The sequence below is a fragment of the Mus caroli genome, unplaced genomic scaffold (genome assembly GCF_978045245.1).
Source record: "Mus caroli unplaced genomic scaffold, Mus_caroli_1 scaffold_2, whole genome shotgun sequence".
Classification (NCBI taxonomy): Eukaryota; Metazoa; Chordata; class Mammalia; order Rodentia; family Muridae; genus Mus; species Mus caroli.
Window position 1 is genome coordinate 61,450,436 of NW_028227257.1, and position 27,103 is coordinate 61,477,538.

Consider the following 27,103-nt stretch of genomic DNA (forward strand, 5'->3'; position numbering starts at 1 on the left):
TTTCCCTCTACCCCCATTCTGTCCCCAGCCGGCAGAGGAGGGGCCAAGGTTCCTCTCTGAGTAGTAGGTCAGAGGAAGATTGGGAGTGAGGGCCTCCCTCTGCAGCTGGGCCCTGCCTACTCCGGGGTGGGAAGGGATGGGGAGAGCAGGGTCAGGAGAAGCCGGCTGGCTCCGCTGTTTGTGCCAACTCTGGATTAGGCCAGGGCTCTGGCCCACCTGTTGTTTCCCTCATCCAGCGTGAACTTAGCTACTGAGTACCTACTGCAAGCACTGGCGCTGCTGCAGGTTCAGAGAACTGGGAGGGTTTTGTTGTTACTGTAGGTTTTTGTTTGTTTGCTTGCTTGTTTTGTTCTGTCTCACCACAATGCCCTGGCTGGCCCCAAACATGAAATCCTCCTGCCTCTACCTCCTGAATGGTGGGACTATGGACACATGCCATCAATGATATCTGGCAGGAAATGATTTTTGACCTCTAAATCCTAACAGTATTATAAGGTGACCATAGGACAAGTAACCCATGTTATCAGCAGCATATGGGCCAGGCATCACATGATGCTGCTGCTGCTGTTCCCACATAGACAAGTGCAGTCCCAGAGCTAGCCCTCAAGTTTACAGCCTAAAGGCAGAGACATGGATACATCAGATAATAAAACCCACTGTGCAGGATCGGGTGCAGGATGGGGGGCTGCCTCCGGCTGAGTGCTCTAGTTAATCTAACAGCAACCAGCATCCAAGAAATACTTGGGAGAAATGAGGCTAGCCTCTCTATCTGAGAGTGGGCAGGTGTACTCTAGAACTGCCGGAACAGTTCTAGAATTCTAGAACAGCAGAAGCTGTAGCCTGGAGCTGTCCCTTGTTGGAGGAAACAGGTGGCAGGCATGAAGAAGAGAATGCCTACCTTGCCCTGGTACGTGCCGTGCATCCTTGGATGTGCATGTGCCGAGGTGGGAGGAAGGTGAGGTGGGCTGTGGGTGAGGTGGGGAGAGAGGACTGAACAAAGGCTGGAGGGTTCTTCTGGAGGGGCCCTGCAGTGAGGCTTTAGGAATGGGAAAGGGCACAGCGCGGAGCTGGAAGGACTTCCTGGATGGAGAAACCAGCTGGGGCAAAGGCCCAGGCCAGAGTAAGGCAGGGAAGACTACGCACAACCGCAGCTGCTGTGCTCAGCAGTGGAGAGGGGAGTTGCAGAAAGAGTCAAGATGGACCCAAATTGTGTTTGCTTTGCTAATCCTTAGGTCCCCCTCCCCCAAGACAAGGTCTCCAGAGCCCTGTGTGACCTGGAGCTCTCTCTAGACTAAGCTAGCCTTTGAATTCACAGAGACCTTGCTTCCCAAGTGCTGAGGTTAAAGGCACGCAGCACCATGCTTCCTTATTAACACTGGGTCTAGTGTGTTGCTCACGTAGCCTCAAGTTCCTGCCCCTAAGTGATCCTCCTGTTTCAGTCTCGAGAGCATCTGGGACAAAGGAGCTCTACTGAAATGTTAGGTCTTTATTTTGGGGGCGCTTTCCCAGTCCTTTTACTTAGGTAGCCCAGGCTTGCCTTGAACTGGATATATAGCCAGCTCAGGCTGGCCTCAAACTCACCAATCCTTTCCTTCAGGCTCCTGAGTGCTCGGGTATACAAGATGCCTACTATGCCCAGTGTAACCTTTGTTTTGACCTTAAATGTGCTGGGATGCATGGTTGGCTCCATCAGAGGAGGCTCCATTGTTCTCTCTGGCTCAGGGTGGAGGTGCGGTTCAGCGACCTGGTCTGGAAGAAGGGAGGCAAGTTGGATTGGTGTGGAGAAGTCGAATTCCAAATGGCTCTGGGGTAGAGGAAGTAGGTAGAGCACAGTAGGGGAGAGCCCCTACCTTGCATAGTGTGGCTCTGAGTTTCTCCACTGTGGAGTGAAATATAGGCAGAAGAGGCTGGTATGTGCTCCCACCCTGTCTCCCCCCCCCCCCATCTATCTAGGGGCTTGTCTAAATGCCTGTTGGATAGTGAAAAAATATGAGCATATAACAAGATTCTCATAAATGACAGTTATGCACATTAAAGCAGTATCCTTAGGAGGAACTACAATCGAACCAATCAATCAATAGAGCACTGAACCAATCAATCAATAGAGCACTTAGAAGCATGAATAGCCAAAAAGAAACTCCTTACAGATTCAAAAGAAGTTTTGTCCTGGGCTGGTGAGATGGCTCAGTGGGTAAGAGCACCCGACTGCTCTTCCAAAGGTCCGAAGTTCAAATCCCAGCAACCACATGGTGGCTTACAACCACCTGTAATGAGATCTGATGCCCTCTTCTGGTGCGTCTGAAGACAGCTACAGTGTACTTACATATAATAAATAAATAAATCTAAAAAAAAAAAAAAAAAAAAAAAAAAGTTTTGTCCTGGGGGAATGGTACAGGGGGAAGGAGGGGACAGGCTTTCCTCTTCAATAAACTTTTTAAAACTTACATTGTTTTGGAGGGTGGGGTGATGGCTCCCCGGTTAGGGGCACTTGTTCATTGAGAGGCCTTTGAATGGGTTTCCCGCTGCCCACAAGGCAGCTCATAACATCGTTCTAGGGAATCCAGTTCCTCTTCTGGTCTCTGCGGGTATCAGACTAACAAGCAGAACACATATACACATGCAAGCAAAATACTCATACACATAAAATAAGTTTTGGGGAAAAAATTACAGTTTTTTAAACTCTGACCATAATTTTTAAAAGAATACCACACTCATCTTTGCTGTTTATGGTCTCCCTATTTTTGTTTGGCCTTCTTGTATGAAATGGTGGTGATAGTGGACGGTGATCTTTCAATGTTCTCATTTAGTAAAATACAAATTCAGGGGAAATTTCAGTCTTGGAAACCGTGCAACCAAAGCACGAGTGGGAAAGTGGAGCGTCCAGAAAGTCAACGCGCCTGCGACTCCGCGGATGGCCGGTAGGGGTCAGGCGAGCTCCACGCAGCGCTGACTGAGCGGGTCCCGGGAGTCCTCGCTGCAATCGGTCGGCCGCCCGCAGAGCTTTAAGGCAGGAGTCTTAAGTGAGAGCACTTTAGATCCGCCATAAGCAGATAACCGATGATCATGCGGATTCCAGCCCCCACCAGAGCACGCGGTGTGCTAGGCGCTCTCTCCACCCTGCGTGCAGTCGCTTTACTCCGACTCGGGCCCCACCCAGCCTCCCGGGCGTCGGAGAGAGGCTGGCTCACCCGGCGTTCCTAGGTTTGAACAACTCACCCTGCAGGGCTTTGCCTCCTTAAGCAATCTTGCCTAGAGCACCCAGTTGGTTGCAAAGGTCAGGGAAGGAGTGGATGTGTGAAGTGAAGTAATATTACAAGGGACTACCACTGGGATATGGGGCTAAGACTCGGGTCCCTGGGGAGAAACTCTCCAGGCCCAAGTTGGATTATCAGCGGGGTGGGTGGGGGTTGGGAACCAAAACCAAACCAACTCAACCAAACACACCCCCCCGCCCCCCCATGTAGCTGCCTTAGCCCAGTGTCACTCCCTAGGGAACCCAGGTGTTTGTCACTAGATTCTGATAAGGAACAAGACCTGGCTACACTTAACACTTCTCATTAGCAGCGTCCCACCCCCACCATTCCCATCCACTTTTCAGACATAGTTTTTATTTTGTCTTTTATTTAAAAACATTTCTTGTGTGTCATATTTTTAAAAATTCAGAAAAACAATCACATTCTTCCTTTCTGTTGCTATAGCTGGATACACACAGATTGGGTAATTATAGCTCATGGTTCCAGAGGCTGAATATCAAAAGCATGGCGCTCCCAACTCCAGTGTTTTTCTCTTGCCTGATAACATGGTAGGAGGCCTGACACGACGACAGAGCAGGCACACTAGTTTAAGACTCCCTTTTATAAAGCCACTAAAGTCATTACTACCTAAACCGTTAACAAATGGCTGGGATTGAGGTTTTTAACAGGTGAACTTCTGGGGCACACTCTCGTTGGTAGGGTTCCTATGGCATGACTGGGTGACATGTTGCCTTCTGATAACTTATGGAGGTCAGAGGGCTACTCCCCATCCCCCATATGGGTTCTAGGACTCCAACCCAGGTCGTCTGGCTTGGTGACAATCTTGCAGGCGTGCAGGTCCTCTGCCTCATTTTGATCATCTTCTGTGGGTTATTCCAGGGATCTTCCTCAGCTGGTCAGCGTATCTACTGCATTCATGAACACAGCAGTACCCAGATGGGGAAAGTGAAGGGGCAGTCTCGAGCTCTGGAACCCCCTCTTAAGATGGGACTGGCTTGGGGTTGCTAAGGTGCTGACTCCGCCTGTCTCAGACCTCAGCACTCCACCTAGGCTAAGACTGTTGGGCTGGGAGCCAGGAAAAAAAGTCTTTATTTTTGGGAACTCACATGAATGTGGTAATCCACGGCCTGGGCGTTATTTGTGACGGCCCAAGGTTGGGAGGCCCAAGGTTGGGATGTTCCTGCTGCTAGCCCATCAGGATCCTAGCTCCAATTCTGACCTTGAAAAAGTCAAGGATTAAAAGAACAAAACAGCCTTGCAGAGTTTGAGCTGGGTGTGGTGGTTGCCCGTGCCTTTAATCTCAGAACTAGGGAGGCGGAGGAGGATCTTTGAGTCCAAGGCCAGCCTGGGCTATTATAGCTAGACAAATGAAACAAAACTCAGAGATATGCCAGCTGTGGTGGTTCATGCATATAATTTTGGCAGTCAGGAGGCAGAGGCAGGAGGGTTCTGAGTTACAGGTTAGACTCTGAATCAAAAGCAAAACCCCCCAAAAACTCTCAAAATCCTCCAGAAACTTAAGACTCTGCTCCTGTCTTTCCACACTTGACACCCCCCCCCCACTTCCTCCCCCCTTCCTTTAAGAAAAAGCACAGGGTGTTGCCTGTAATCCCAGCACTCCAGATAGGGGCAGATCTACTGTTCAGGGTCTCAGTTCAAAGCTAGTCTCGGCTACAGGGAGACTAAAATAAAACCATGGAGAAGTTGGTACGGTAAGGAGCTGACTCAGTGGTGCAGGGCCTGCCTAGCACAGCCTAGGTACAATTTCACACACAAGAAGAAGAAAAGTCACCAGGAGATTTGGGTCTGAGACTTCCTATTCTGGCCTCCTGTCCCATTCCCAAAGGGTAAACTGAAGGGCAGGCCGCTTCAAGGACATTCTCTGGATACAGACAGGACCATAGCAAGTGGCTTGCTTCTCCTGCAGAACACTGCTTTGGGTGCAGAAGGGTCTACCTTGCAGTATATTTAATACAAAATGGCATCAGACACTGTGCAGTCGTAATAAAATTAGCCACAGGCTGTCTAGAGAAATATACAGAGGCTGGAGGGGAGCCAGGCAACCTGGGCTGGGCCACAGGACCTGCGTCTGCTGGCCAGTCAGCTGCAGAAGGTCACATGAGCAGGCCCAGTGCTAGCCTGTGACAGAGTGATGCAGACAGACTCAGGTACACGGAGGGAGCCGAACTTCTGTGTTGTCTTGCCTGGACTGTGGACTCTGCCCTTCATGGGTCTGCCATAGGCATTCTGGAGCTGTCTAGCTCTTGGAGAAACAGCTAAGAAGGACATGGCTTTTGCCTTTTCCTCAAGAAAAAGAGACCACAAGTATCTGACAACTGAAAGAGGTAATGCCTCTGTTACGCTTGAACAGAAAGGGCACCCTGCCAGAGGCTTGCCCAAGAAAAGGAGCTGGGTACCTGTCAGACGCTACCCAGAGGGCGAGCGAGGTCACCACATTCAGAAGTAGAAAGCAATGGCACAGACACTGCCACCCTCCCCCCAGCCCCAAAAAAGCCAAAGTCGTCATTTTAGGCTTTCCTGACAGACTGCCCGGCACGGCTGGAGAATCCGACTTCACACAGGGCAGAGGGCTGGCAGAGAAGGGCAGCTGAGCAGCAGAGCTTCCTTAGACAGGTCAGAGGGCTGCCACATCTCTGCTTCCAAAGAAAGGCCTCTCGGTGCTGGGACCAGGGGGCGATGGGCCGCAGGGAGCTAGCGGAAGTCTGCATTGAAAGCTCGGCCAATGACTAACCGCCTCACTTCACTGGTCCCAGCTCCGATCTCGTACAGTTTGGCATCTCGTAGAAAGCGGCCCATGGGGAAGTCATTGATGTAGCCATTTCCACCTGTGAAGCATATGTGGGGGGAGAGAGGACAGAACTGAAGGCAGGGGGTGATGCGAGGAAGCAAACAGACCCTCCAGGATGGTCAAGGACTGGCTCCTTCCCATATAACCTACGCGCATGCGATGCCCTTCCCACTCTCCCTCCCAGTCTCTCTGCCAGGGACTGAGCGTGGGCCTCACACACTCTAGGCAAATGCTCTACCACTGAGTTATAACCCCAGTTCATATTTTCAATATCTTTAGGTTATTTTTATATCTAATACAACATAAGTACCATTTAAACTGTTGTTATATTGGAATGTTTAGGGAATCAGGACAAGAAAAGGGGTTTATGTGCAGTTCAGGTACAGTTTTTCTTTTCTTTTATATTTATTTAATTTGTGTACATGTGTGTGCATGTACACAACCAGTGTTCTTAACCACTGAGCTGTGTCTCCAGGCCCTACCCGACCCCCCATTAAAATAATAAATATTCATTTATTACTGACTGCTGTTACAAAAACGTCCCTTTCCTCTTCACAGTGGGCGGATGACCTAAAGGTGCCAGCGTGGGTGTGGCTGGCTTAAACAGGGCAAGGAGTGGAGAGGGAGCCCAGGAGTGGAGCTGGGAGCCACTCACCTAGACATTGAATGCCGTCCAGGGCTACCTGTGTGGCACACTCAGCTGCATACAGAATCACACCGGCACAGTCCTGTGGAAGGAGGTTCTTTCTGCTCAGCAGTGTCCTGACAAGCACATCGACGCCCATCCCAGGACATGACCCACCGCCCCACCTCTTCTTCCCAAAGAATCGCCCTCACCTTGGGAATGATGTGGCCCTCGTCACAGGCTTTGGCGACATTGTAGACGTACTGTCGACTTGCCATGAGGCGGGTGTACATGTCGGCCATCTTTCCCTGCATCAGCTGGCACAGGAGGAACCAACGGGTCAACGTACTGGGACACTCTAATTACCAAAAGCAGGTCAATGGCAAGGACAACCTGACAGCCATGGATGAGGAACCCGCTTCGGACCACGGAGATGGAAACGGAAACAGCTCTAGGAGATGAGGCCAAAGAGCTGCCTCTCGAGTGGCTTGCTTCTAGCAGCCTCCTCCAACCAGAAAGGTGGGATTATTGTCAGCTTCTGTTCTCCTAAGCCCCAGTGTGCTGCATCCTTTACCTCCCAGCCTTACAGTGCTGGGTTCATTCATCCCCAATAGGATGTGATGGCCCTCCAGAGCCAGGCTGAGTGGGAAGGGGCTGTGTCTGTGATCTCAGGCTCATTTTGTAAGAGAAGGACAATAGCTATCCCACAGTGCTCGACAGCCTCTTCACCCCAACGGAAAACCTTAACCCAGCGGAAGAAGACGTTTCAGCAACTGCTTCGCTTACCTGGAATTGGCCGATCTTCTGGCCAAAGGCTTCCCTCACATGCAAGTAGGGAATAGTGTGGTCCAGGACAGCCTGCATGATCCTGCCAGAAAGGAGGAAGCCTGTGGAGTCGAGTTGTCAAGTGGGGAGTGGGTATGTCAGGGCATTGGGCCTGAGGGTTGAGGTGGGAGGGTAAGGAACTGAAATCCCAGAGAAAAGGTAAAGGAACCTGAGAGACCCCTTGCTCAGCCACAGCACCGCCTGCCCAGCTCCCATGCACCTTTCTCTGAGATCAAGAAGGTGTGGCGGGCAGCGGGCAGCTGTCAGAGTCTGGGCCTCTGGTTTCACAACCACAGTGACTAAACAGCCCTGCCATCTGTCACCTCATACCATTTCCCTTCTGGGTAAAGAAGTTAAATGTAGGGGGAGATTCTCTAGGACAGAAGTAACTTTCCCGTGTCTTCGCTGTATACCAGGGCGAAGCTTCTAACCTAACAAGGGCTGGAGATCTCAGGTACCCTCGCGCCCCCCCCCCCCCCCAGCCTCATGCTGGTGACATGTTGTGCTTACCCAGGAGGCCTTCAGCCCCTTTACACTTACCCAAGGGGCCCACCTGCTAGCACCAGGCGCTCTAGGTCCAGCCCGCTCATCAATACGTAGACCCCCTTACTCTCCTGGCTCAGGACGTTAGCAGCTGCAGGGATAAATGCAAGTCAGAGAAGGCTGCTCATAGCCTCTTTACTTGGATAAAAGGTACTATGTCACAAAAGGCACAAAAGTGAGTCACTCAACCTTCAACTAGTGTTTCAGGAGAGAGGAAAAGATGAACTTTGCCACTTCCAGGCAGAAGTGGAGCTTTAGGACCCCTCCCCCCAGCATCCACAACACTACAGAACCCCAAGCTGTTGGATCTTTCCTTTCTTATCCTGGACCCCTAGGATGAGACAGAAGAAAAGCTGATTGGTTTAAAAGTCACCCCGCCCCTCTTGCTTCTTTCTACACCTGATGTCTACTAACATAGAAATCAGAGAACTCAGTGCCTGAGGTTGTCTGCGGGGTCACCTCCCAATGATGCTCATGAAAACGCCTTTGTCTCTGAGTTAGGGTGCTGGTGACAGAAGCTACTGAGCACCCACTCCCTCTAATAAGGACTTGGGAGGTGTGGGCAGAACATTGGGTATAGAAACTGGACAGCCTACCTGCTTTTAAGGCTGGTGGATGGATTTTTTTCTCTTTACAAAGATAAGTCTGCACGGTCTCCCTTTCTAGAGACCCCTGTGTACAGCACACTATTTCAGGATGGTTTATGGCTGATGCACAAAGCAGTCCTAATTGATGGCCAGATCCCCACCCTCGGCTCTCGAACAGTGCTACATGGTGTCACGTTTACAGATATAGCACAGGGAGAAACAATTCCTGCCAAATCAAATTACCTTTCCTTCATCGAGTCTGGCTTCTGTCAATTTATTCAGATAGGCTTTTAGCATCATTACTGAGTGTAATTCAGAGCGGTAGGAAATGCCCTGTGGTGGCCTGGTGTGTGCAGAAGGCCTGGCTCTTGCTGCAGCAGTGTTCCAAGGTGGGGTTTGGGACGTGACTGGATTGTGAAGGCTGACCTGCTCAATGGATTGACCTGATGACGGAGTCATAATTTGATGGCATCATGATCAGAGGAAGAGCCTCCAAGGAAAACTGGCCTCTGGGGGTGTGTCTGTGAGAGTCTAAAGAGACTCTGGTTTCTTCTATCACTGCTATTTGACCTCCACAAAATAAGCAGTTCTCCCTCACCCCTTTCCTCTCATTCTCTGTCTCACCATAGGTACAGAAGCAATGGTGCCAAAGGGCCATAGGCTTGACACCTGAAACCATGAGTCAAAATAAGTTCTCTGCCTTTAACCTGTTTTCCTCGGGTTATATATGACAAAGAGTCAGGCTAGCACGTGGGCTGTACAGTCAGTGCACAGGAAGTCTGAAGGATGTCAGTAGATGGGGCTAGGCAAGGTGTGGTACCCACAGAAGAACCCCATCGTAGGCAGGCAAGCCAACAGCAGCAGGGTCTGTGGCCAGGACAGACAGCTGTCCAGCAGCTGGAGGCCCACAGTCCAACTGCGTATCACGGGACAAATGATGGTGGCGAACCTCTGTAAGGGTGTGGTAGGTTTTCCCAACTTGCAAAGGAGTCAGGGCAGGGACTCCCTTATTCCCTGGTCACTTACCAGGAACCTTGCAGTCTTCAAAGACCAGCTCGCAGGTGTTGGAGCCCCTCATACCCAGCTTGTCAAGCTTCTTGGAGGTACTAAAACCAGGCATACCCTTGACAGGAAACCAAAGGAGGCCCCGGTTAGACTTGCCCCACGGGGTGGGTGGGGGGTGCTAATAAAGGGAAAGCTCAATTTACCTACAAACGTGGCATGCTAGCATCTTATTCCCGAGTTCTCGTTCTCTCTCTCTCTCTCTCTCTCTCGTTCGTTCTCTCTCTCGTTCTCTCTCGTTCTCTCTCTCTCTCTCTCTCTCTCGTTCGTTCTCTCTCTCGTTCTCTCTCGTTCTCTCTCTCTCTCTCTCTCTCTCTCTCTCTCTCCCTCTCCCTCTCTGTGTATGTGTGCGCGCACAAAACTCCAGTCTTCACACCAAACCAACCTTGTTCCTAACTCCTCTGCCATGCAGCCTGCTTCTTCCTGGTTCTCAGGGAGCAGTTTTCTCAATGAAACAGTCCCCAGGTCTCCCCACTCTCCCAGGGATTATCACTCTGAAGACACTGTCATAACCCATGCCAATCTGCCCTCGTTCTTTCCCCACCTGTCCCTAAAGGAACCCTAGATGACTCCGATACACTGTTGCCAAGTGGCCGGGAGACACTGGCACGCTGCTCTGTTACCTCCTGGCCTTTCCAGCCCCAACCTTAGTTAGCTACCCCCATCCCTCATGGAGTGTGCGGCCAACCTTGGCACTGTGTACTTAAACTCTCTAGTATCCCCCTGCAGCTGGGTCCCCAAGCCTCAGTGGCACCTGCTTTCTGTCTTCATCGGCATTATAGGCAGATGGCATGAAGCCAACACCTGCTCTCTAAAGTTATATATTTTAAACTTTTCCAGGGTGGGGCACATGCCTTCAATCCCAGCACTTGGGAGGCAGGGGCAGATGGACCTCTGTTAGGTCAGGGGAAGCCTAGTCTAAATAATGAGTTCTAAGCCAGCCAGGGCTATACAGTGAGACCCCATGTTTAAAAAATTGAAAACAAAACAAAACAAATCTTCCAGACTTTCTTTTCTCTATACTGAAAACTTTGCTCTTTCTTACTTTTATTCTTTGAGGCAGTCTTGCTAGATAGACAGCCTTGGATCTCACTACAAAGACCAGGTTAGCCTCAGACTAGCCCAGTCTGCCTGTCAAGTGCTGCTCAGATCACAAATACATGTCACCTGTGTGGCTGGATTTGTTTATCACAAAACTAAACACAAAATGGGACCCTCGAGTTTTAACTCCTGATGTGTCTTGTCTTGTCCTTACTATCAGAGGTCTGCAGGTCTCATTTACATTCCCACCCACGCCTCATCCTCCCCTGCAGTTCCTGCTCCTGGCTTCTTTTCCATTTTCCTCTTCCTCAACTCTGTGGACAGTTTTACGGTCTTCAAACTTGACCCAGCCTCTCTGGCTACCTTCTTAGGTCTCCCCGCCCGGCTCCTGGGGGCGGAGCACAGAACACTGATGTTAATCTTAGTTACCTCTGTCACTTTGGTTAGAGGTGGAGTCTCTCTGGGCCACACCCACCACCCTCACCTTCTCCACAATGAAGGCTGTGATGCCCCGAGAAGCTGGCACAGCGGTCAAATCTGTCTTGGCATACACGACTAGGATATCAGCATCAGGGCCATTGGTGATCCAGAACTTGTTGCCATTCAGAACATAGTGATCTCCTAAGGGCAGGGCAGGAATCCAATGTTTGCTGAAGTCTCTTGCCCTGGCTTGGCCAGTCAGTCCACAGAACTGCTGTCACCCTGCTGAGAACCAGCACAGGAACCCAGCAGAGGCCACTCCCGACTCCTACTCCCTTACTCTGAGTTTGTTTTTCTGCCTTTTCCAGATGGCCCCTGGCAAGTGACCTTACCTTTCTTTTCTGCTTTTAGCTTCATGGAGACAACATCAGAGCCAGCATTGGGTTCACTCATGGCCAGGGCTCCGATGAACTCACCACTGATGAGCTACAAGGAAAACCCAAACCGGTCCTGTTAGGACTGGGAAGTGGCCTGCAGTAGCTCCTGGGGACAGCCTCTTCCTCCTGCCTCTTCCTGCCCACATCCAAACTCCGCCCCCCCAACCCCCACCCCCACCCCCAGTAAATCGAGCATCTGCAAGGCCTCGCTTCTACCCTTGCTTCCACCACTTTTTGGCAGTGCCGGGATTGGCTCCAAGGTCTCATGCATGCTAAGCAAGGAATTTACCATTGAGCCCTCCCTTACCCTATGGTTTTTATATTTTAAACATATTTGTTTTCTGTGTGTACATGTGCACATAGGCTACTGTGTGTGTGTGTGTGTGTGTGTGTGTCTATCAGAGGACGATTCATGGGAGTTGGTTCTTTCTCTATCATGAGTATCAAACTCAGCTCATCCAGCCTGGTGAGGCAGGCACATTTATTTACCCACCAAGCCATCTCACTGGCTCCTACTTGTTTTTTGAGATAGGGTCTTGCCAAATCCTCCAGCTTCTGTCTCCAAAGCAGCTGAAACTCCACATATGTCACAAGTCACCACATCGCTGGCTGAAGATTTCTTTCTTTCCTTTTTTATTGTATTTTTCAAGTCAGGGTTTCTTCTGTGTAGCCCTGGCTGTCCTAGAATTCACTCTGTAGACCGGGCTGGTATCAAACTCAGAAATCCACCTGCTCCTGCCTCCTGAGTGCTAGGATTAAAGGTGTGCACCTTTAATTTCTTAAAGTCTTTGTCAAATGTCAATCATCCAACTCACAAGTTAAGCTCTGCCCTTGCTTTCTTCTTTTTCCTTTCCTTTCCTTTCCTTTCCTTTCCTTTCCTTTCCTTTCCTTTCCTTTCCTTTCCTTTCCTTTCCTTTCCTTTTTGGTATGTTGTATATTTGTATGTGCACATGTATGTGGAGACTAAGTTTGTATGTGCACATGTATGTGGAGACTAAGGGACAGTATTATCTTCCTCTATTGCTTTCCACCTTATTTATTTCACCTGCGTGTGTGTCTGTGTACCAAATGTGTGCAGTGCTTAAAGTGGCCAGAGGGGATTAGATCACGGAGGGAGGGAGTCATAGAGGATTGTGAGCCACCATGTATGTGCTGGGCATTGAACTTGGGTCCTCTGGGAAGAGCAGTCCATGTTCTTACCCTAAGAGCCATCTCTCCAGGCATTTGTGCATTCAAGTCTTTTGACTTAAGTATTTTAAAGCAATATCAATCCCTTCTCTAGTTATATTTAGCTTATGGCAGCAAGCCAAGAATGAGGACGTGCTTGGCCCCCACCAAGGGGAGAGCTTGTGATATGGTGGCTGTGTTGAGTCCACACGAGTGAGCGTCTCCATCCCTGTCTGCTCACCTTGGGAAGGTATCTCTCTTTCTGTGCCTCATTCCCATTGCGAACAATCTGGTTGACGCAGAGGTTGGAGTGAGCACCGTAGCTGAGCCCCACTGCTCCCGAAGCCCGGGAAATCTCTTCCATCACCAACACATGTTCTAGGTAGCCCAGGCCAGAGCCACCATACTGAACTGGGAGTGGGACAGAATGAGAAGCAGAAAGGCAGCCAGGTTACATTGGAACACAGACAGGAATCTTACATTAGTTGGCAGAAAAGAAACACCCTGGAATCTATTGTGAGTCTTCCTGGCAAGGGTGGAAGGCTGTTGCCAGGGACACAGCTGGTTCTGCTAGCTGCCTGTGGGTGAACTATAAGTCAGAAGATCATCGTCTCACACACTGGCTTTATCCCTGGCATCTTCAGTGAGGACAAGCAAAACCCTGAGCACCCACTCCTGTAGAAGACACAGGAGGCAGAAGCAGATGGATGAAGGAAGAAGGCAGGGGAACACAGAGGGGTGGGAGGGAAGGGGCCTATGCTCAGAGCACCAAAAACTCAGTTACGGGCTGTGCATGTGCAGAGGCCTCAAAAAAGATGAGACTTTTAACAAGGCTAATCGTGTTTTTTACTTACCTGTGTGTGTATTTATGCCAAGTGTATGGGTGCCCTCAGAGACCTGAAGAGAACAATCCTCTTGGGTCCCCTAGAGCAGCAGTTCTTAGCCTAGGGTCACGATCCCTTTGGCAAACCTCCATCTTGAAAAATATTTACATTATGATTCATAACAGCAGCCAAACCACAGCTATGCAGTAGCTACAAAGATAATTTTATGGTTGAGGGTCACCACAGCATGAGGAACTGCACTACGGGGTTGCAGCATCAGGGAGGGTGAGAACCACTGCCCTAGAGGTAAAGTTATAGTGGCTGTGATTCACCCAAGGTGAACAGCAAGGACTGAACTTGGTCCTCTGGAGGACCAGGAAGCACTCTAAACGACTAAGCCATCTCTCTGGCCCAAAGGTGAGATTTCATAGCATAGCTTTGGGAACAAAGTGGAACTGATACATATAGATGTAGCATACATATACAGGCATGTACTCAGGAATGCATAAACACACATGTGTGTGCACACATACAAACATATATACAGACACACATACATAAAAATAAAAAGCAAAAAAAAAAAAACTTAAAAAAAAAAAAAAGAGCCGGGCAGTGGTGGCACATGCCTTTAATCCCAGCACTTGGGAGGCAGGGGCAGGCAGATTTCTGAGTTTGAGGCCAGCCTGGTCTACAAAGTAAGTTCCAGGACAGCCAGGGATACACAGAGAAACCCTGTCTCAAAAAACCAAAAACAAAAAAAAAAAAGAAAAAGGTTTTCGGGCCAGACACAGTAGCACACACCTATAATCCCAGACTTTGGGAGGTAGAGGTGGGCAGATCATGAGTTCAATGGTATCTTTGATTACATAGCAAACCTAGTGCAGGCTTGGGCTATCTGAGGTCCTATCTCAAAAATTAAGAAGGAAAGAAAACATAAAAAAAAGCAAGTGAGAAAGAGAAAGTATGTTTTCTTTGACAGCTGTCCCAAGAAAATCCCCTGGTCCCTCAGCTAGCTGCCCATGGACGGAGCCTGTAACCAAGCTCTTCTGCCGGACGCTCCAGGCTGGGGACGCACAGCCGCAGCTCCCAGAAGGGATGCTGGAGAGCAGAGCTCCTGTCTGGCCTTCAAAGCTTGTCCTTCAGGTGGGGCCATCAAGTCTTACCTGGCTACAGGGTGACTTCAAGGGCAATGGAGTGAGGCCCAGTCTCAAGATATAGTAATAGGAAAAGGGTGGGGGCATAGGGTTAAGACTAGTCCGGCATATGCAAGGCCTTAACAATAGCCCTAGCTTCCTTTCCTTTCCCTTTTTCCCTTTCCCTTTTTCCCTTTCCTTTCCTTTCCTTTCCTTTCCTTTCCTTTCCTTTCCTTTCCTTTCCTTTCCTTTCCTTTCCTTTCCTTTCCTTTCCTCCTTCTCTCTCTCCCTCTCCCCTCCCCCTTTCTGTCTGTCTGTCTCTCTCTCTCTTCCTCCCTCCCTTCCTTCCTTTTTCTTTTTTTTTTTTTTTTTTTTTTTCGAGACAAGGTTTCTCTGTGTAGCCCTGGCTGTCCTGGAACTCACTCTGTAGACCAGGCTGGCCTCAGATATCTGGTGGCTTCTGCCTCCCGAGTGCTGGGATTAAAGGCACGTGTCACCACCACCCTGTTCCTGACTTTCTTTTAAAGTGTCCATTTGAAAGGCTTTTATCAGGTTTCTTTCTTTTTTTGTTAAGTGCTAGGGATCAAACCTAGGGCTTCAACCAAGCATACACTCCACAAGCTACACTGTGACCTCAGATTCCTTTCTTTACTTTTTTCTTTCTTTCTTCCTTCCACTTTTCTTCTAAAACTTCTGTTCTTCTTGCCTTACATCTGAGTATTGGGACTTAAGGCACCACTTTCTGCCATGTTGGGAACCCTTGAACATTTTAGCAAATGACCTACACCCTCAATCTCTCCCTCAGGGTCTCATGCGCTTCAGATGGCCTTGAACCTACAACCTTTGTACCTCTCTCCTCCAGGTGCCGGGGTTACAGATGGTTATCACACAGCCTAGCTTCAGCCCACTGATTTTAAACTGCTTCTTGGTTCCATTTAATATATTCTAAATCAGAAACACATTATGTTGGATGGGATCATAAACCCTCAAAGCAAAAATTAATCTTGTTTGGGGGTTCCCAGAGGCCTTCCCCCCAGAGTCCCTCACATTGACATGGCTTAAATGAATCATTATACCACTATTCAACTCAAACCCCAGGACCTATGTACTCCAGGAGGATACAAGATGAAATATACAGACACCAGTCAAACCATCACCTGCATCTCTGGTTTCCAGACCCATTCCGATACCAAACCCAGTCATATCTCTTACATACAATGCCAATATAATTTATACACACTTGCCCACATCCTCGAAACCCCCATATATCACTCACTATTATAAACAGTAAATGTTTTATACAAAATTATTAGCTTATTTCCCTTAACATTTTTTAGATTTATATTATTTTGTTTGCGTGAGTGCTTGCCTGTGTGCAGGTATGTGTAAGCCTGGTGCCCTTGCTTGTCAGATCTCCTGGAACTGGAGTCAGTGGATGGCTGTGAACCACCACGTGGGTGCTGGAAACTGAAGGTGGGTCCTCTGAAAGAGCAGCAAGTACTCTTCACCCACTGAGCCATCTCTCCAGCCATACCACCTACAACTGCCTTTTTGACCCAGGGTCTTAGCTCTATTGTCTAGGTTGGCTTTGGTCTCCAGTCTCCTTGCCTTATCCTTCCAAGTATGGGATTAGAAGCAATTGTTCTTTATGGTGTAGGAAAGAATAAAAGGACAAAAAAAATGAACTGTTTTGCTCTCATGCCTCAGGACTGCGGCTGGATGAGGAGGCCAGGAGCTCACGCACTGGGGCGGCAACCCAGGCAGGGTCTTTTTCCTAGAAGGCACAGAACAGAACACACCATCTCCCTGCCTTTCCCCACCTCAAACAAGTCATAGCACCCACAAAGGATACTGGGCAGGCTCAAGAGCCTATTAAAACACATCATGTGACCACATATCCGAGGACCCAGACCTCCTTCTTAGTCCCATTTCAGACTCCCCAATGACCTGTGGGGACAGACTGTAAGCAGAGGACTTAGGCTGTCCCTCAGGGACATACCTTTTGTGATTCTTGTCTACAGGCCACCAGTGCAGCAGAGCTAAGGACTCACTGAGAGAAAACTGATCTACTAAGGCAGCTGTTTGACTTAGAATGTTCTAAATCCTGCAAAGACATCTAGAGGGTCTGGAGAGCATGCAGATTCCACAGGAAGCAGAGAGTCTGAGAGAACTTTGGCCATCACTAAGGGTGTAACAATGTCTGCTCTCACAGGTAGAGGGTGAGGAAGCTCTTTGGGAGTGATTTTTCCCTTCTCTTCCAGTTTAATTTCTCTGTGTGTGTGTGTGTATACACACGCGCGCACGCACACACACACACACACACACACACACACACACACACACGCACGCACACGCACACACACACACATATACATACATGCATATGCATGTGTGATGAGGTATCCCAGCCCTGCTCAGTGCTGGGACTATAGGTGCCAGGTGGGACAGGCCTGGCTTTTACATGGTGCTGAGATCTGCACTCTAGCCTCATGCTTACACAGCAAGTCCAGCTCGAGTCTTCTCTCCAGCCCCTTGTTTTTGTTTCTCTGAATCAGGGTCTCACTCTGTGGCTAAGGCTTTCCCGGAATTTACTGTACAGCACAGGCTGGCCTTGAAATCAGTGCAGTCCTCCTGTTTAAGCCCCCTGAGTGTTGCTGGGATTACAGGACTGTGCCACCATGCCCATTTCCTTTTCTGTCTGTTTTGGCCACAGAGAGAGTTCTCTTTAGGGAAAGAAGTCAAACTCACCGGGGGCTGTGATGCCCAGTACTCCCAGGCTCCCCAGCTGTTTCCAGAACTCCTGTCAACAAAAGAGTGGGGTGGGTTATGAGAAGACAGCTAGTCACTTGTGGCCAGAACAAGACCAAGCCATTCAGAGAAAGGGGCTATATTCTTGTTAGCAAGGCCCCGTCACCAGGAGACAGTGGCCATCTTTCTAGGCATAAGTGCAATGCAGGCAGGCATGTCCCAGAGGCCTCCCCTCCCACAGGCACCCTTGCAACTCACTCTCAGGTTCTTGAAGTCATTGGTTTGATCAATCTCTTGGGCCTTGGGGGCCAGGTTCTCTTGAAGGAACTTAGATATAGTATGACGAAGCTAGAGGGAGAGAGATAGAGACTACTGAAACCAAGACATGACCGCCACTGAGAGACATAATGCCCCTGTGGTTGAAACGGCATATTCTGGGAGCTAGACCATGGGTACTCTCACCACACAGCATCAGGTTGAGGCTTAGGGGCCCCACTAAATTATGCTTCCTTAAGAGGTGACTGTGCAGGCAAGTGTTGTCAACTTGATCCAAGCTAGAGTCACCAGACAGGAGGAGCCTCAACAAGAAAATATTTCCTTAAGATGGGGTTGTAGACTGTAGGGAATTTTCTTAATTAGTGATCAATAGGGGAGTGCCCAGTCTATTGTGGGTGGGGCTAGCCTAGGGTGGGGAGTAGTCATGGGTTCTATAGGAAAGCAGACTGAGCAAGCCACGAGGAGCACACCAGTAAGCAGCATGGCTCTATGGTTTCTGCATCAGCTCCTGCCTGCCCTGATTTTGTCAAGATGGAACTGTAAGCCAAATAAACCCTCTCTTCCCCAACTTGCTTTTGGTCATGGCGTTCATCATAGCAATGGTAACTCTAACTAGGACAATGTTGGCTCCTCTTTCTTAAGATTCTTGGTTTAGGGGCTGGAGAGATGGCTCAGCGGTTAAGAGCACTGACTGCTCTTCCGAAGGTCCTGAGTTCAATTCCCAGCAACATGGTGGCTCACAACCATCCTTAATGAGATCTGGCGCTCTCTTCTGGAGTGTCTGAAGGCAGCTACAGTGTACTTACATATAATAAATAAATAGATCTAAAAAAAAAAAAGATTCTTTGTTTAGACATCTTGCAAATGATTAAGACATTATCATTTTATCAGTCTTAAGATTGAGTTTTGCGCTGGTGAGATGGCTCAGTGGGTAAGAGCACCCGACTGCTCTTCCGAAGGTCCAGAGTTCAAATCCCAGCAACCACATGGTGGCTCACAACCATCCGTAACGAGATCTGGCGCCCTCTTCTGGAGTGTCTGAAGACAGCTACCGTGTACTTACATATAATAAATAAATAAATCTTAAAAAAAAAAAAAAAAAGATTGAGTTTTGCCCAAACCAAACTTGAACTCATGTATCCCAATCCCTCAATTTTTTTTTTTTGTTTGTTTCAGCACACTAGCAAAAAATTTATTGGGGCTGCTTCTGCTGGGTTATTCCCTGCTTTGCTCCAGAGGGGATTTTCTGTGTTTTCTTTTTTTTTTTTAATCTCTTTTTTTAATTATTTTTTTTATAATTAGGTATTTTCTTCATTTACATTTCCAATGCTACCCCAAAAGTCCCCCAGACCCTCCCCCCCACACTCCCCTCCCCCCCCCACTCCCACTTCTTGGCCCTGGCGTTCCCCTGTACTGGGGCATATAAAGTTTGCAAGACCAATGGGCTTCTCTTCCCAATGATGGCCGACTAGGCCATCTTCTGCTACATATGCAGCTAGAGACATGAGCTCTGGGGGGTACTGGATAGTTCATATTGTTGTTCCACCTATAGGGTTGCAGATCCCTTTAGCTCCTTGGTTACTTTCTCTAGCTCCTCCATTGGGGGCCCTATGTTCCATCCAATATCTGACTGTGAGCATCCTCTTCTGTGTTTGCTAGGCCCCGGCATAGCCTCACAAGAGACAGCTATATCAGGGTCCTTTCAGCAAAATCTTGTTAGTGTGTGCAATGGTATCAGCGTTTGGGGGCTGATTATGGGATGGATCCTCGGGTATGGCAGTCTCTAGATGGTCCATCCATTATGTAAATGTACCACATTTTCTGTATCCATTCCTCTGTTGAGGGGCATCTGGGTTCTTTCTAGCTTCTGGCTATTACAAATAAGGCTGCTATGAACTTAGTTGAGCATGATGTGTTCTTCTTCTTACCGGTTGGAACATCTTCTGGTCACTTGATCTTTGACAAGTGAGCTAAAACCACCCAGTGGAAAAAGACAGCAGTTTCAACAAATGGTGCTGGCACAACTGGCAGTTATCATGTAGAAGAATGCGAATTGATCCATTCCTATATCCTTGTACTAAGGTCAAATCTAAGTGGATCAAGGAACTCCACATAAAACCAGAGACAGTGAAACTTATAGAGGAGAAAGTGGGGAAAAGCCTCGAAGATATGGGCAAAGGGGAAAAATTCCTGAATAGAACAGCAATGGTTTGTGCTGTAAGATGGAGAATCGACAAATGGGACCTCATAAAATTGCAAAGCTTCTGTAAGGCAAAAGACACTGTCAATAAGACAAAAAGACCACCAACAGATTGGGAAAGGATCTTTACCTATCCTAAATCAGATAGGGGACTAATATCCAACATATATAAAGAACTCAAGAAGGTGGACTCCAGAAAGTCAAATAACCCCATTAAAAAATGGGGCTCAGAGCTAAACAAAGAATTCTCACCTGAGGAATACCGAATGGCTGAGAAGCACCTGAAAAAATGTTCAGTATCCTTAATCATCAGGGAAATGCAAATCAAAACAACCCTGAGATTCCACCTCACACCAGTCAGAATGGCTAAGATCAAAAATTCAGGTGACAGCAGATGCTGGCGAGGATGTGGGGAAAGAGGAACACTCCTCCATTGTTCGTGGAATTGCAAGCTTATACAAGCACTCTGGAAATCAGTCTGGCGGTTCCTCAGAAAATTGGACATAGTACTACCGGAGGATCCTGCAATACCTCTCCTGGGCATATATCCAGAAGATGTTCCAACCGGTAAGACGGACCAATCCCTCAATTATTAAAGGTGATTTTTAAAATGCAGCCCTACATAAAATTACTCTGTGTCTTCCTGCAGTACCCAGAGTGACACAGAAGCCCCTAAGCCAGCCCACATGGGCTATCTCCCAAATTTCCCCTGTGTCTTTCCGGTACCCACTCACTGCTCTCCCGGGCTCTCCCCTTCAATTCTGCACTGGTGTGAATCTCCTGAGACTTTAGCTAACAGAGATTCTCAATGGGACGAGACATTCTCCTGCCGGGAACATTAGATACCTACGCCCGAGCATTAGAGTCTCGGGTCTGAAGCCTGAGGCCTCCAAGCCACCCTCTCTGCCAACCATACAGCCATGGAGTTAAATCATATTTCTGTATTTACTTTGTGTGTGTGGTGGGGGGGGGGCTGCCATTGAGCATATATGGAGGTCGCCTTTTGAGAGTCAGTTCTCTCTTGCTACCATATGGGTCTTAGAATCAAACTCAGGTCAGTGGATTTAGCGGCAAGTGCCTTCGGCCGGCCACTGGTTCATCTTGCCAGTCTACTTTGAAGAGGCTTAGCAATATGATGAGGCTACAGGAGAATGACAGTCCCGGTCAGTTCATGCAGCCCCCAAGTGACACCACCTCCTTCCCGCAGCTCCACTCGTAACCACATCCTTCCTTTTCCTACCTTTCCTTTGGTTACAAGAACACAACTTAATATTTAACTTCTTCAAGCCATTTGAAGCCAGGGTTTGCCATGTCATTAAGGCCTTCTTACTGAACTGCTATGTAAGAACATCACAGAAAGGGTGGATGTGGTGGCTCAGCGGGTTCAGCGCTCACCTCATAAGCCTGCCGGCCTCAGTTTAGTTCTCCTTGAACCCAGGTAAAGGTGGAAGGAGGAAACATACTCTACAAAGTTGTTCTCTGACCTCCACATAGACACAAAGATTCATACAATAATAATAGAGTTCAAAAAAAAATATGTTTAAAAAAGAATGCTATAAAAGCTAGTTATAGTAGCACACAGGCAGGTGGATTCTGTGAGTCCAGCCAGATCTACGTAGTGAGATACTGTCTCAGAGATAGAGAGAGACAGAGAGAGACAGAAGCAGAGAGAGACAGAGAGAGCACATTATTGGAGGGAAATACTCAAAGTCCATGGAAAAGTCTATATGCAGCCTAACACCATGTACAACGAATGTATACAAATGGTGTGTGTTTCAGGGAAGGGTACATTATAAAACTAGATCTAGGGGTTCACTATGTAATCCCAGAACTCAAGAAGTTGGGTAGGAATATTGCTAAAACTTCGAGGCCAGCCTGGCCACCCAGCAACATCCAGTCTGAAAATAAAGAACTGTATAAATACCTACTATAAATGAAGGCAATCTTCTTTAAAGTATTCAAGTTAAAGCATTGAAAAGACATTGATTTAGAAGGGAAAGTAAGAAGGTGAACAAAGAGTTCAGTGGGTAAAAGCATGTGCTAGCTAGCTTTATATTGATTTGATCCAAGCTAGGGCCATGGGAGAGGAAGCATCAGTTGAGAATACGCCTCCATAAGAGCCAGCTGTAACTTGGATTTTTTCCTTTTTTCTTTTAAAGATTTATTAATTATATATGAGTACACTGTAGCTGCCTTTAGACACACCAGAAGAGGGCATCAGATCTCATTACAGATGGTTGTGAGCCACCATGTGGTTGCTGGGATTTGAACTCAAGACCTCTGGAAGAGCAGTCAGTGCTCTTAACCTCTGAGCCATTGCTCCAGCTCCCGATTTTTTCTTAATAAGTGACTTAATTAGGGCACTTTCTTTTTAAAGATTTATTTATTCATTTTATGTATATGAATACACTGTAGCTGTCTTCAGACGCACCAGAAGAGGTCATCAGTTCCCATTATAGATGGTTGTGAGCTACCATGTGGCTGCTGGGAATTGAACTCAGGACCTCTGAAAGAGCAACCAGTGCTCTTAGCAGCTGAGCTGTCTCTACAGCCTCTAGGGCACTTTCTTAATTAGTGATGGATGGGGGAGGGTATAGCCCATTGGTGGTTGTGGGCGGTATCCATGGCTTGGTGGTGCTGCCTTTTGTGAGAAAACAGGCTGAGCAAGCCATGAGGAGCAAGCCAGTAAGCAGTCGTACCCTTCCATGGCCTCTGCATCAGCTCCTGCCTACAGATTCCTGCCCTGTTTCAATTCCTGTCCTGACTTCCTACAGTGCTGGACTAAGATGAGGAATTGCAAGTCAGACAAACCCTTTCCTCCTCATGTTGCCTTTGGTCATGGTGTTTAGTCAACGCAATTATAATTCTAGCTAGGGCAGAAGTTGGTACCAGGGTCGTGTGTGTGATAGACCTGGGCATGTTGTTTTGGGGAGGATTGTGGAAGGACTCTGGAACTTTGAACTGGAAGTCATTAAGTTTTCAAAGCTTGGTGAGCTGTTCTGTGGGAGATAAAATTGTTGAGAGAAATGCAGAGGATGGAGGCCTGGCTTGGAAGTTCTGAAAGGAAGTTTGAGAGTCACTCGAAGACTCTACTGGGGTCATTTCATATTTGGAGTTAAGAATTTATGGTCCTGATTAGCTAGGTCTGAAAAATCAGTTCTGATTAACAAAAGACCAGAACCACTAAAAGTGAAACCTTTGCTTTGACAGCAAAGCTGGAGCTTTGAAATTGAGGCTGGAGCTGAGAAATGAGTGTTGTTTGGGAAGAGACCAGTATCCCTGAGGTGAAACCTTCTGGGAGGTGTTTCCTCCGTTAGCACACAGAAGCTGTGCTACAGAGATAGCTAAGGCTGCGCTGTTCTGACAGCGGAACTTGATCGAGCATAAGTCATCCAGGTGCTGCTGGTTTTAAAGGTGCGAATGGGTCAGAGAGTAGCTGAGACTTGGCATTGTTAGAAGCCAAGAGAGGCAGGCTCTTGGTGAAGGGTCATGGATTACATTTAATGCCCCAGGATTAAAGGGGCCATGCAGAAAAGCAGAAGTTTGGCACCATGAGGAGATCCCAGAAGAGGTTACTGATGGAAGTCCAGCTCAGCTGCAGCAGAGACCCAGCATTTTGGAGATAGCCAGTACCACGGAAGGGCCACCAAGAACAGCAGCAGCAGGAAGTGGCGCTTACCAGAGCTTAGAAGACAAGCTGTGTGGGCTGCAGAGGGCAGAGATGGAGAAGTGACTCAAGCCCCTTAGAGGAGCCCAGAAGGTCACGATTAACCCTAGATATTGGACATTGAGTTATTTACTCTGTTGGAGTGTGGCTTTGATTGGATTGTGACTGTGCCCTGGTTCTTCACTCTTTTTTTTATTTTTTATTTATTTATTTTTTATTTTTGGTTTTTCGAGACAGGGTTTCTCTGTGTAGCCCTGGCTGTCCTGGAACTCACTTTGTAGACCAGGCTGGCCTCGAACTCAGAAATCTGCCTGCCTCTGCCTCTTAAGTGCTGAGATTAAAGGCGTGCCCCACCACTAACCAGGGAGAGTTTCTAGACTTTAAAAATGAGATTAAAAAGAAAAACTAGATATTTATTTTTACTTATTTATTTTTTTAAAGATTTATTTATTTTATGTATGTGAGTACACTGTTGCTGTCTTCAGACACACCAGAAGAGAGTATAGATACCATTACAGGTGGTTGTGAGCCATTATGTAGTTGCTGGGAAGTGAACTCAGATCCTCTGGAAGAGAGGTCTGTGCTTTTAAGCCCTCAAACTGGATTTTTTTTAAAAAGATTTATTTATTTATTATATGTAAATACACTGTAGCTATCTTCAGACACTCCAGAAAAGGGCACCAGATCTTGTTATGGATGGTTGTGAGCCACCATGTGGTTGCTGGGAATTGAACTCAGGACCTTCGGAAGAGCAGTCAGTACTCTTAACCGCTGAGCCATCTCTCCAGCCCTGGATTTTTTTTTAATTAGGTATTTTCCTCATTTACATTTCCAATGCTATTCCAAAAGTCCCCCATACCCTCCCCCAAAACTGGATATTTTTTTTTAAGATTTATTTATTTATTTATTATATGTAAGTACACTGTAGCTGTCTTCAGATGCACCAGAAGAGGGCATCAGATCTCATTACGGGTGGTTGTGAGCCACCATGTGGTTGCTGGGATTTGAACTTCGAACCTTCAGAAGAGCAGTCGGGTGCTCTTACCTACTGAGCCATCTCACCAGCCCCCAAACTGGATATTTTTAAAAAGACAATTTTTATTGTGTTTGAATTTGTAAGGCTGTGGGACATTTTTAAGTTTGTAAAAACTGAAGGCCATGACTAAACAGTGATGTGTTTGTCAGATTGACAAGGGGTCAGTTGTTCTGGCTAGTTTCGTGTCAATCTGACAGGAGCTAGAGTCATCAGAGAGGAAGGAGCCTCAGTTGAGGAAAAGCCTCCATGAGATCCAGCTGTAGGGCATTCTCTCAATTTGTGATCAATGGGGGAGGGCCCAACCCATTGTGGGTGGTGCCATCCCTGGGCTGGTGGCCCTGGGTTCTATAAGAAAGCAGGCCAAGCAAGTCCTAGAAACAAACTAGCAAACAGCACTCTTCCAAGGCCTCTGTCTCAGTTTCTGCCTCCAGATTCCTGCCCTGTTTGATTTCTTTAGTGTTGGACTAAGATGCGGATGTGTAAGCTAAGGAAATCCTTACCCCCCAAGTTGCTTCTGGTCACGGTGTTTTACCACAGCGATGATTAAGCCTACTTAAGACGTGCTGCTTTTGCTCATATGATGACCTAGGTTCAAATCTCAACCCTCATGGAGGCTCACAACCATCTGTACCTTCAATTTCAGGGGGTAGGACACCCTCTTCTTACCTCTGCAGGCACAGTGTACACATACATACATTCTGGCAAAACATTCATACACATAAAATAACTAAATCTAAAAATAAGTTAAAAAGGTAAGTAAGTTAACCAGCAAACATCTAATTTCTTTATTAATATTGGGCCAAAAAATGATACTCCATATGAACTCGAATGTTTCAGATGCTTTTTTTTTTTCGAGACAGGGTTTCTCTGTATAGCCCTTGCTGTCCTGGAACTCACTCTGTAGACCAGGCTGGCCTCGAACTCAGAAATCCGCCTGCCTCTGCCTCCCGAGTGCTGGGATTAAAGGTGTCCGCCACCACCGCCCGGCTCAGATGCTTAAATACACTACTGTGGGAAAGTTACATTCTGAAAATATGTTTGCCCCAACATCTGAATGTAACCATTTCCCAGGGCACAGAGACAGTAACAGCTCAGGAGACAGACAACAGGCTAGTGGAATAACAAGCTGGAACCTTAGAATTCCGGAAGGTGCCTAGGGGCTCCACTCCCTTCCTCCACTTAGGTTATTCACAGCAATACTTGCCCTTGGTATAGCATCTTACTCAAACACACTGTGTGTGAAGCCATCACTCCTCAGCAATCTCTTAGGCAATCTACAGCAGTTGCTTCATATACATAGATACATACCTAGATATCTAGATAGATAGACAGACAAATAAGCAGGACCCAAGGCATCCTTGGAAATTATTCATTGGCTTTGACTAGAGAAGAGAGTTAAACCTAGCAATAAGAGTAGGTTCTTTTTTGTTTGTTTGTTTGTTTGTTTTTTCCAGACAGGGTTTCGCTGTGGATCCCTGGCTGTCCTGGAACTCACTCTGTAGACCAGGCTGGCCTCGAACTCAGAAATCCGCCTGCCTCTGCCTCCCGAGTGCTGGGATTAAAGGCGTGGGCCACCACTGCCCAGCAACCAAGCTCTCTTTTTTTTTTTTTTTTCAGCTTTGAGCATTAGGCCTTGAAGAGGGGAAAAAAACAAACTTAAGATGGCATTTCGAAATTCTTTAAAGTCTTCCATTGAAAAAGCAAATTACCCTGGTAGCTATGGGTCATGCGTAACTTCAACCATAAATTGAGAACCATTGCTTACAAGCCAGGTATGGTGGCCCATGCCTTTAATCCCATCACTCTTGAGGCAAAAGTGAGAGTTCACTAGTAGAGTTCAAGGGCTAGTTTAATGCCTTTCAGGCCACCCAAAGCTATACATACTGAGACCCCAAGGAAGGGGAGAATGGGAGAGAGCGAGAGGGAGAGCGAGAGAGCGAGAGAGCGAGAGAGCGAGAGAGAGAGAGAGAGAGAGAGAACAGGTTGAAGTGTGTTTTCAGATTCATGAGTGCCACTAGAAGTAGGGCCAACCAATCTGCCCACCCAAACACCACCAGTCTTCCAGGTTTGGTCCTTACTCTTTTATCTCCTCCTAGCTGGAGTTCAAAGCCAGGAATCCCCCTGTCTTGCTCTCTGCCTCAAATATTAATAGGGAGAGGACGCGCAGTTCCTCTCCCTAGCTTCTATGAAACGCTTCCAAGGCCTGGCAGGCACAAGTCATTTGGGTAAGACCTGGGACATGAGGTCCTGGGGCCGGCCTTCCTACCTGCTTCTGCTCCTCATTTAGCCCGTTGATATCATCGTCCACAGGCAATATCGAGTGGGCCCGCCGCGGGACAGCGAGGGGCGACGGTGATGGCCGCAGTTTCCAACTGGAAACTCGCCGTCCCAGCAGCCGGATTGCAGTCGCCATCTCTGAGGTGCACCAGGAGCTTGGGCTGGTATAGCT

General features: G+C 47.9%; 1 protein-coding gene across 1 annotated transcript; it reads right to left on the reverse strand.

The window, feature by feature from the left end:
• Positions 1-3,604: 3,604 nt before the first annotated feature.
• Ivd (isovaleryl-CoA dehydrogenase) lies at positions 3,605-27,103 on the reverse strand. Its single transcript, XM_029474174.2, has 12 exons — positions 26,921-27,103; positions 17,734-17,823; positions 17,476-17,527; positions 13,012-13,181; positions 11,559-11,652; positions 11,231-11,367; positions 9,670-9,766; positions 8,054-8,147; positions 7,475-7,556; positions 6,901-7,005; positions 6,719-6,791; positions 3,605-6,100 (listed from the first exon to the last, which is right to left on the reverse strand). The coding sequence occupies exons 1-12, from the start codon at positions 27,065-27,067 to the stop codon at positions 5,967-5,969; spliced, it is 1,275 nt and encodes a 424-aa protein (XP_029330034.1). The 5' UTR covers positions 27,068-27,103; the 3' UTR covers positions 3,605-5,966.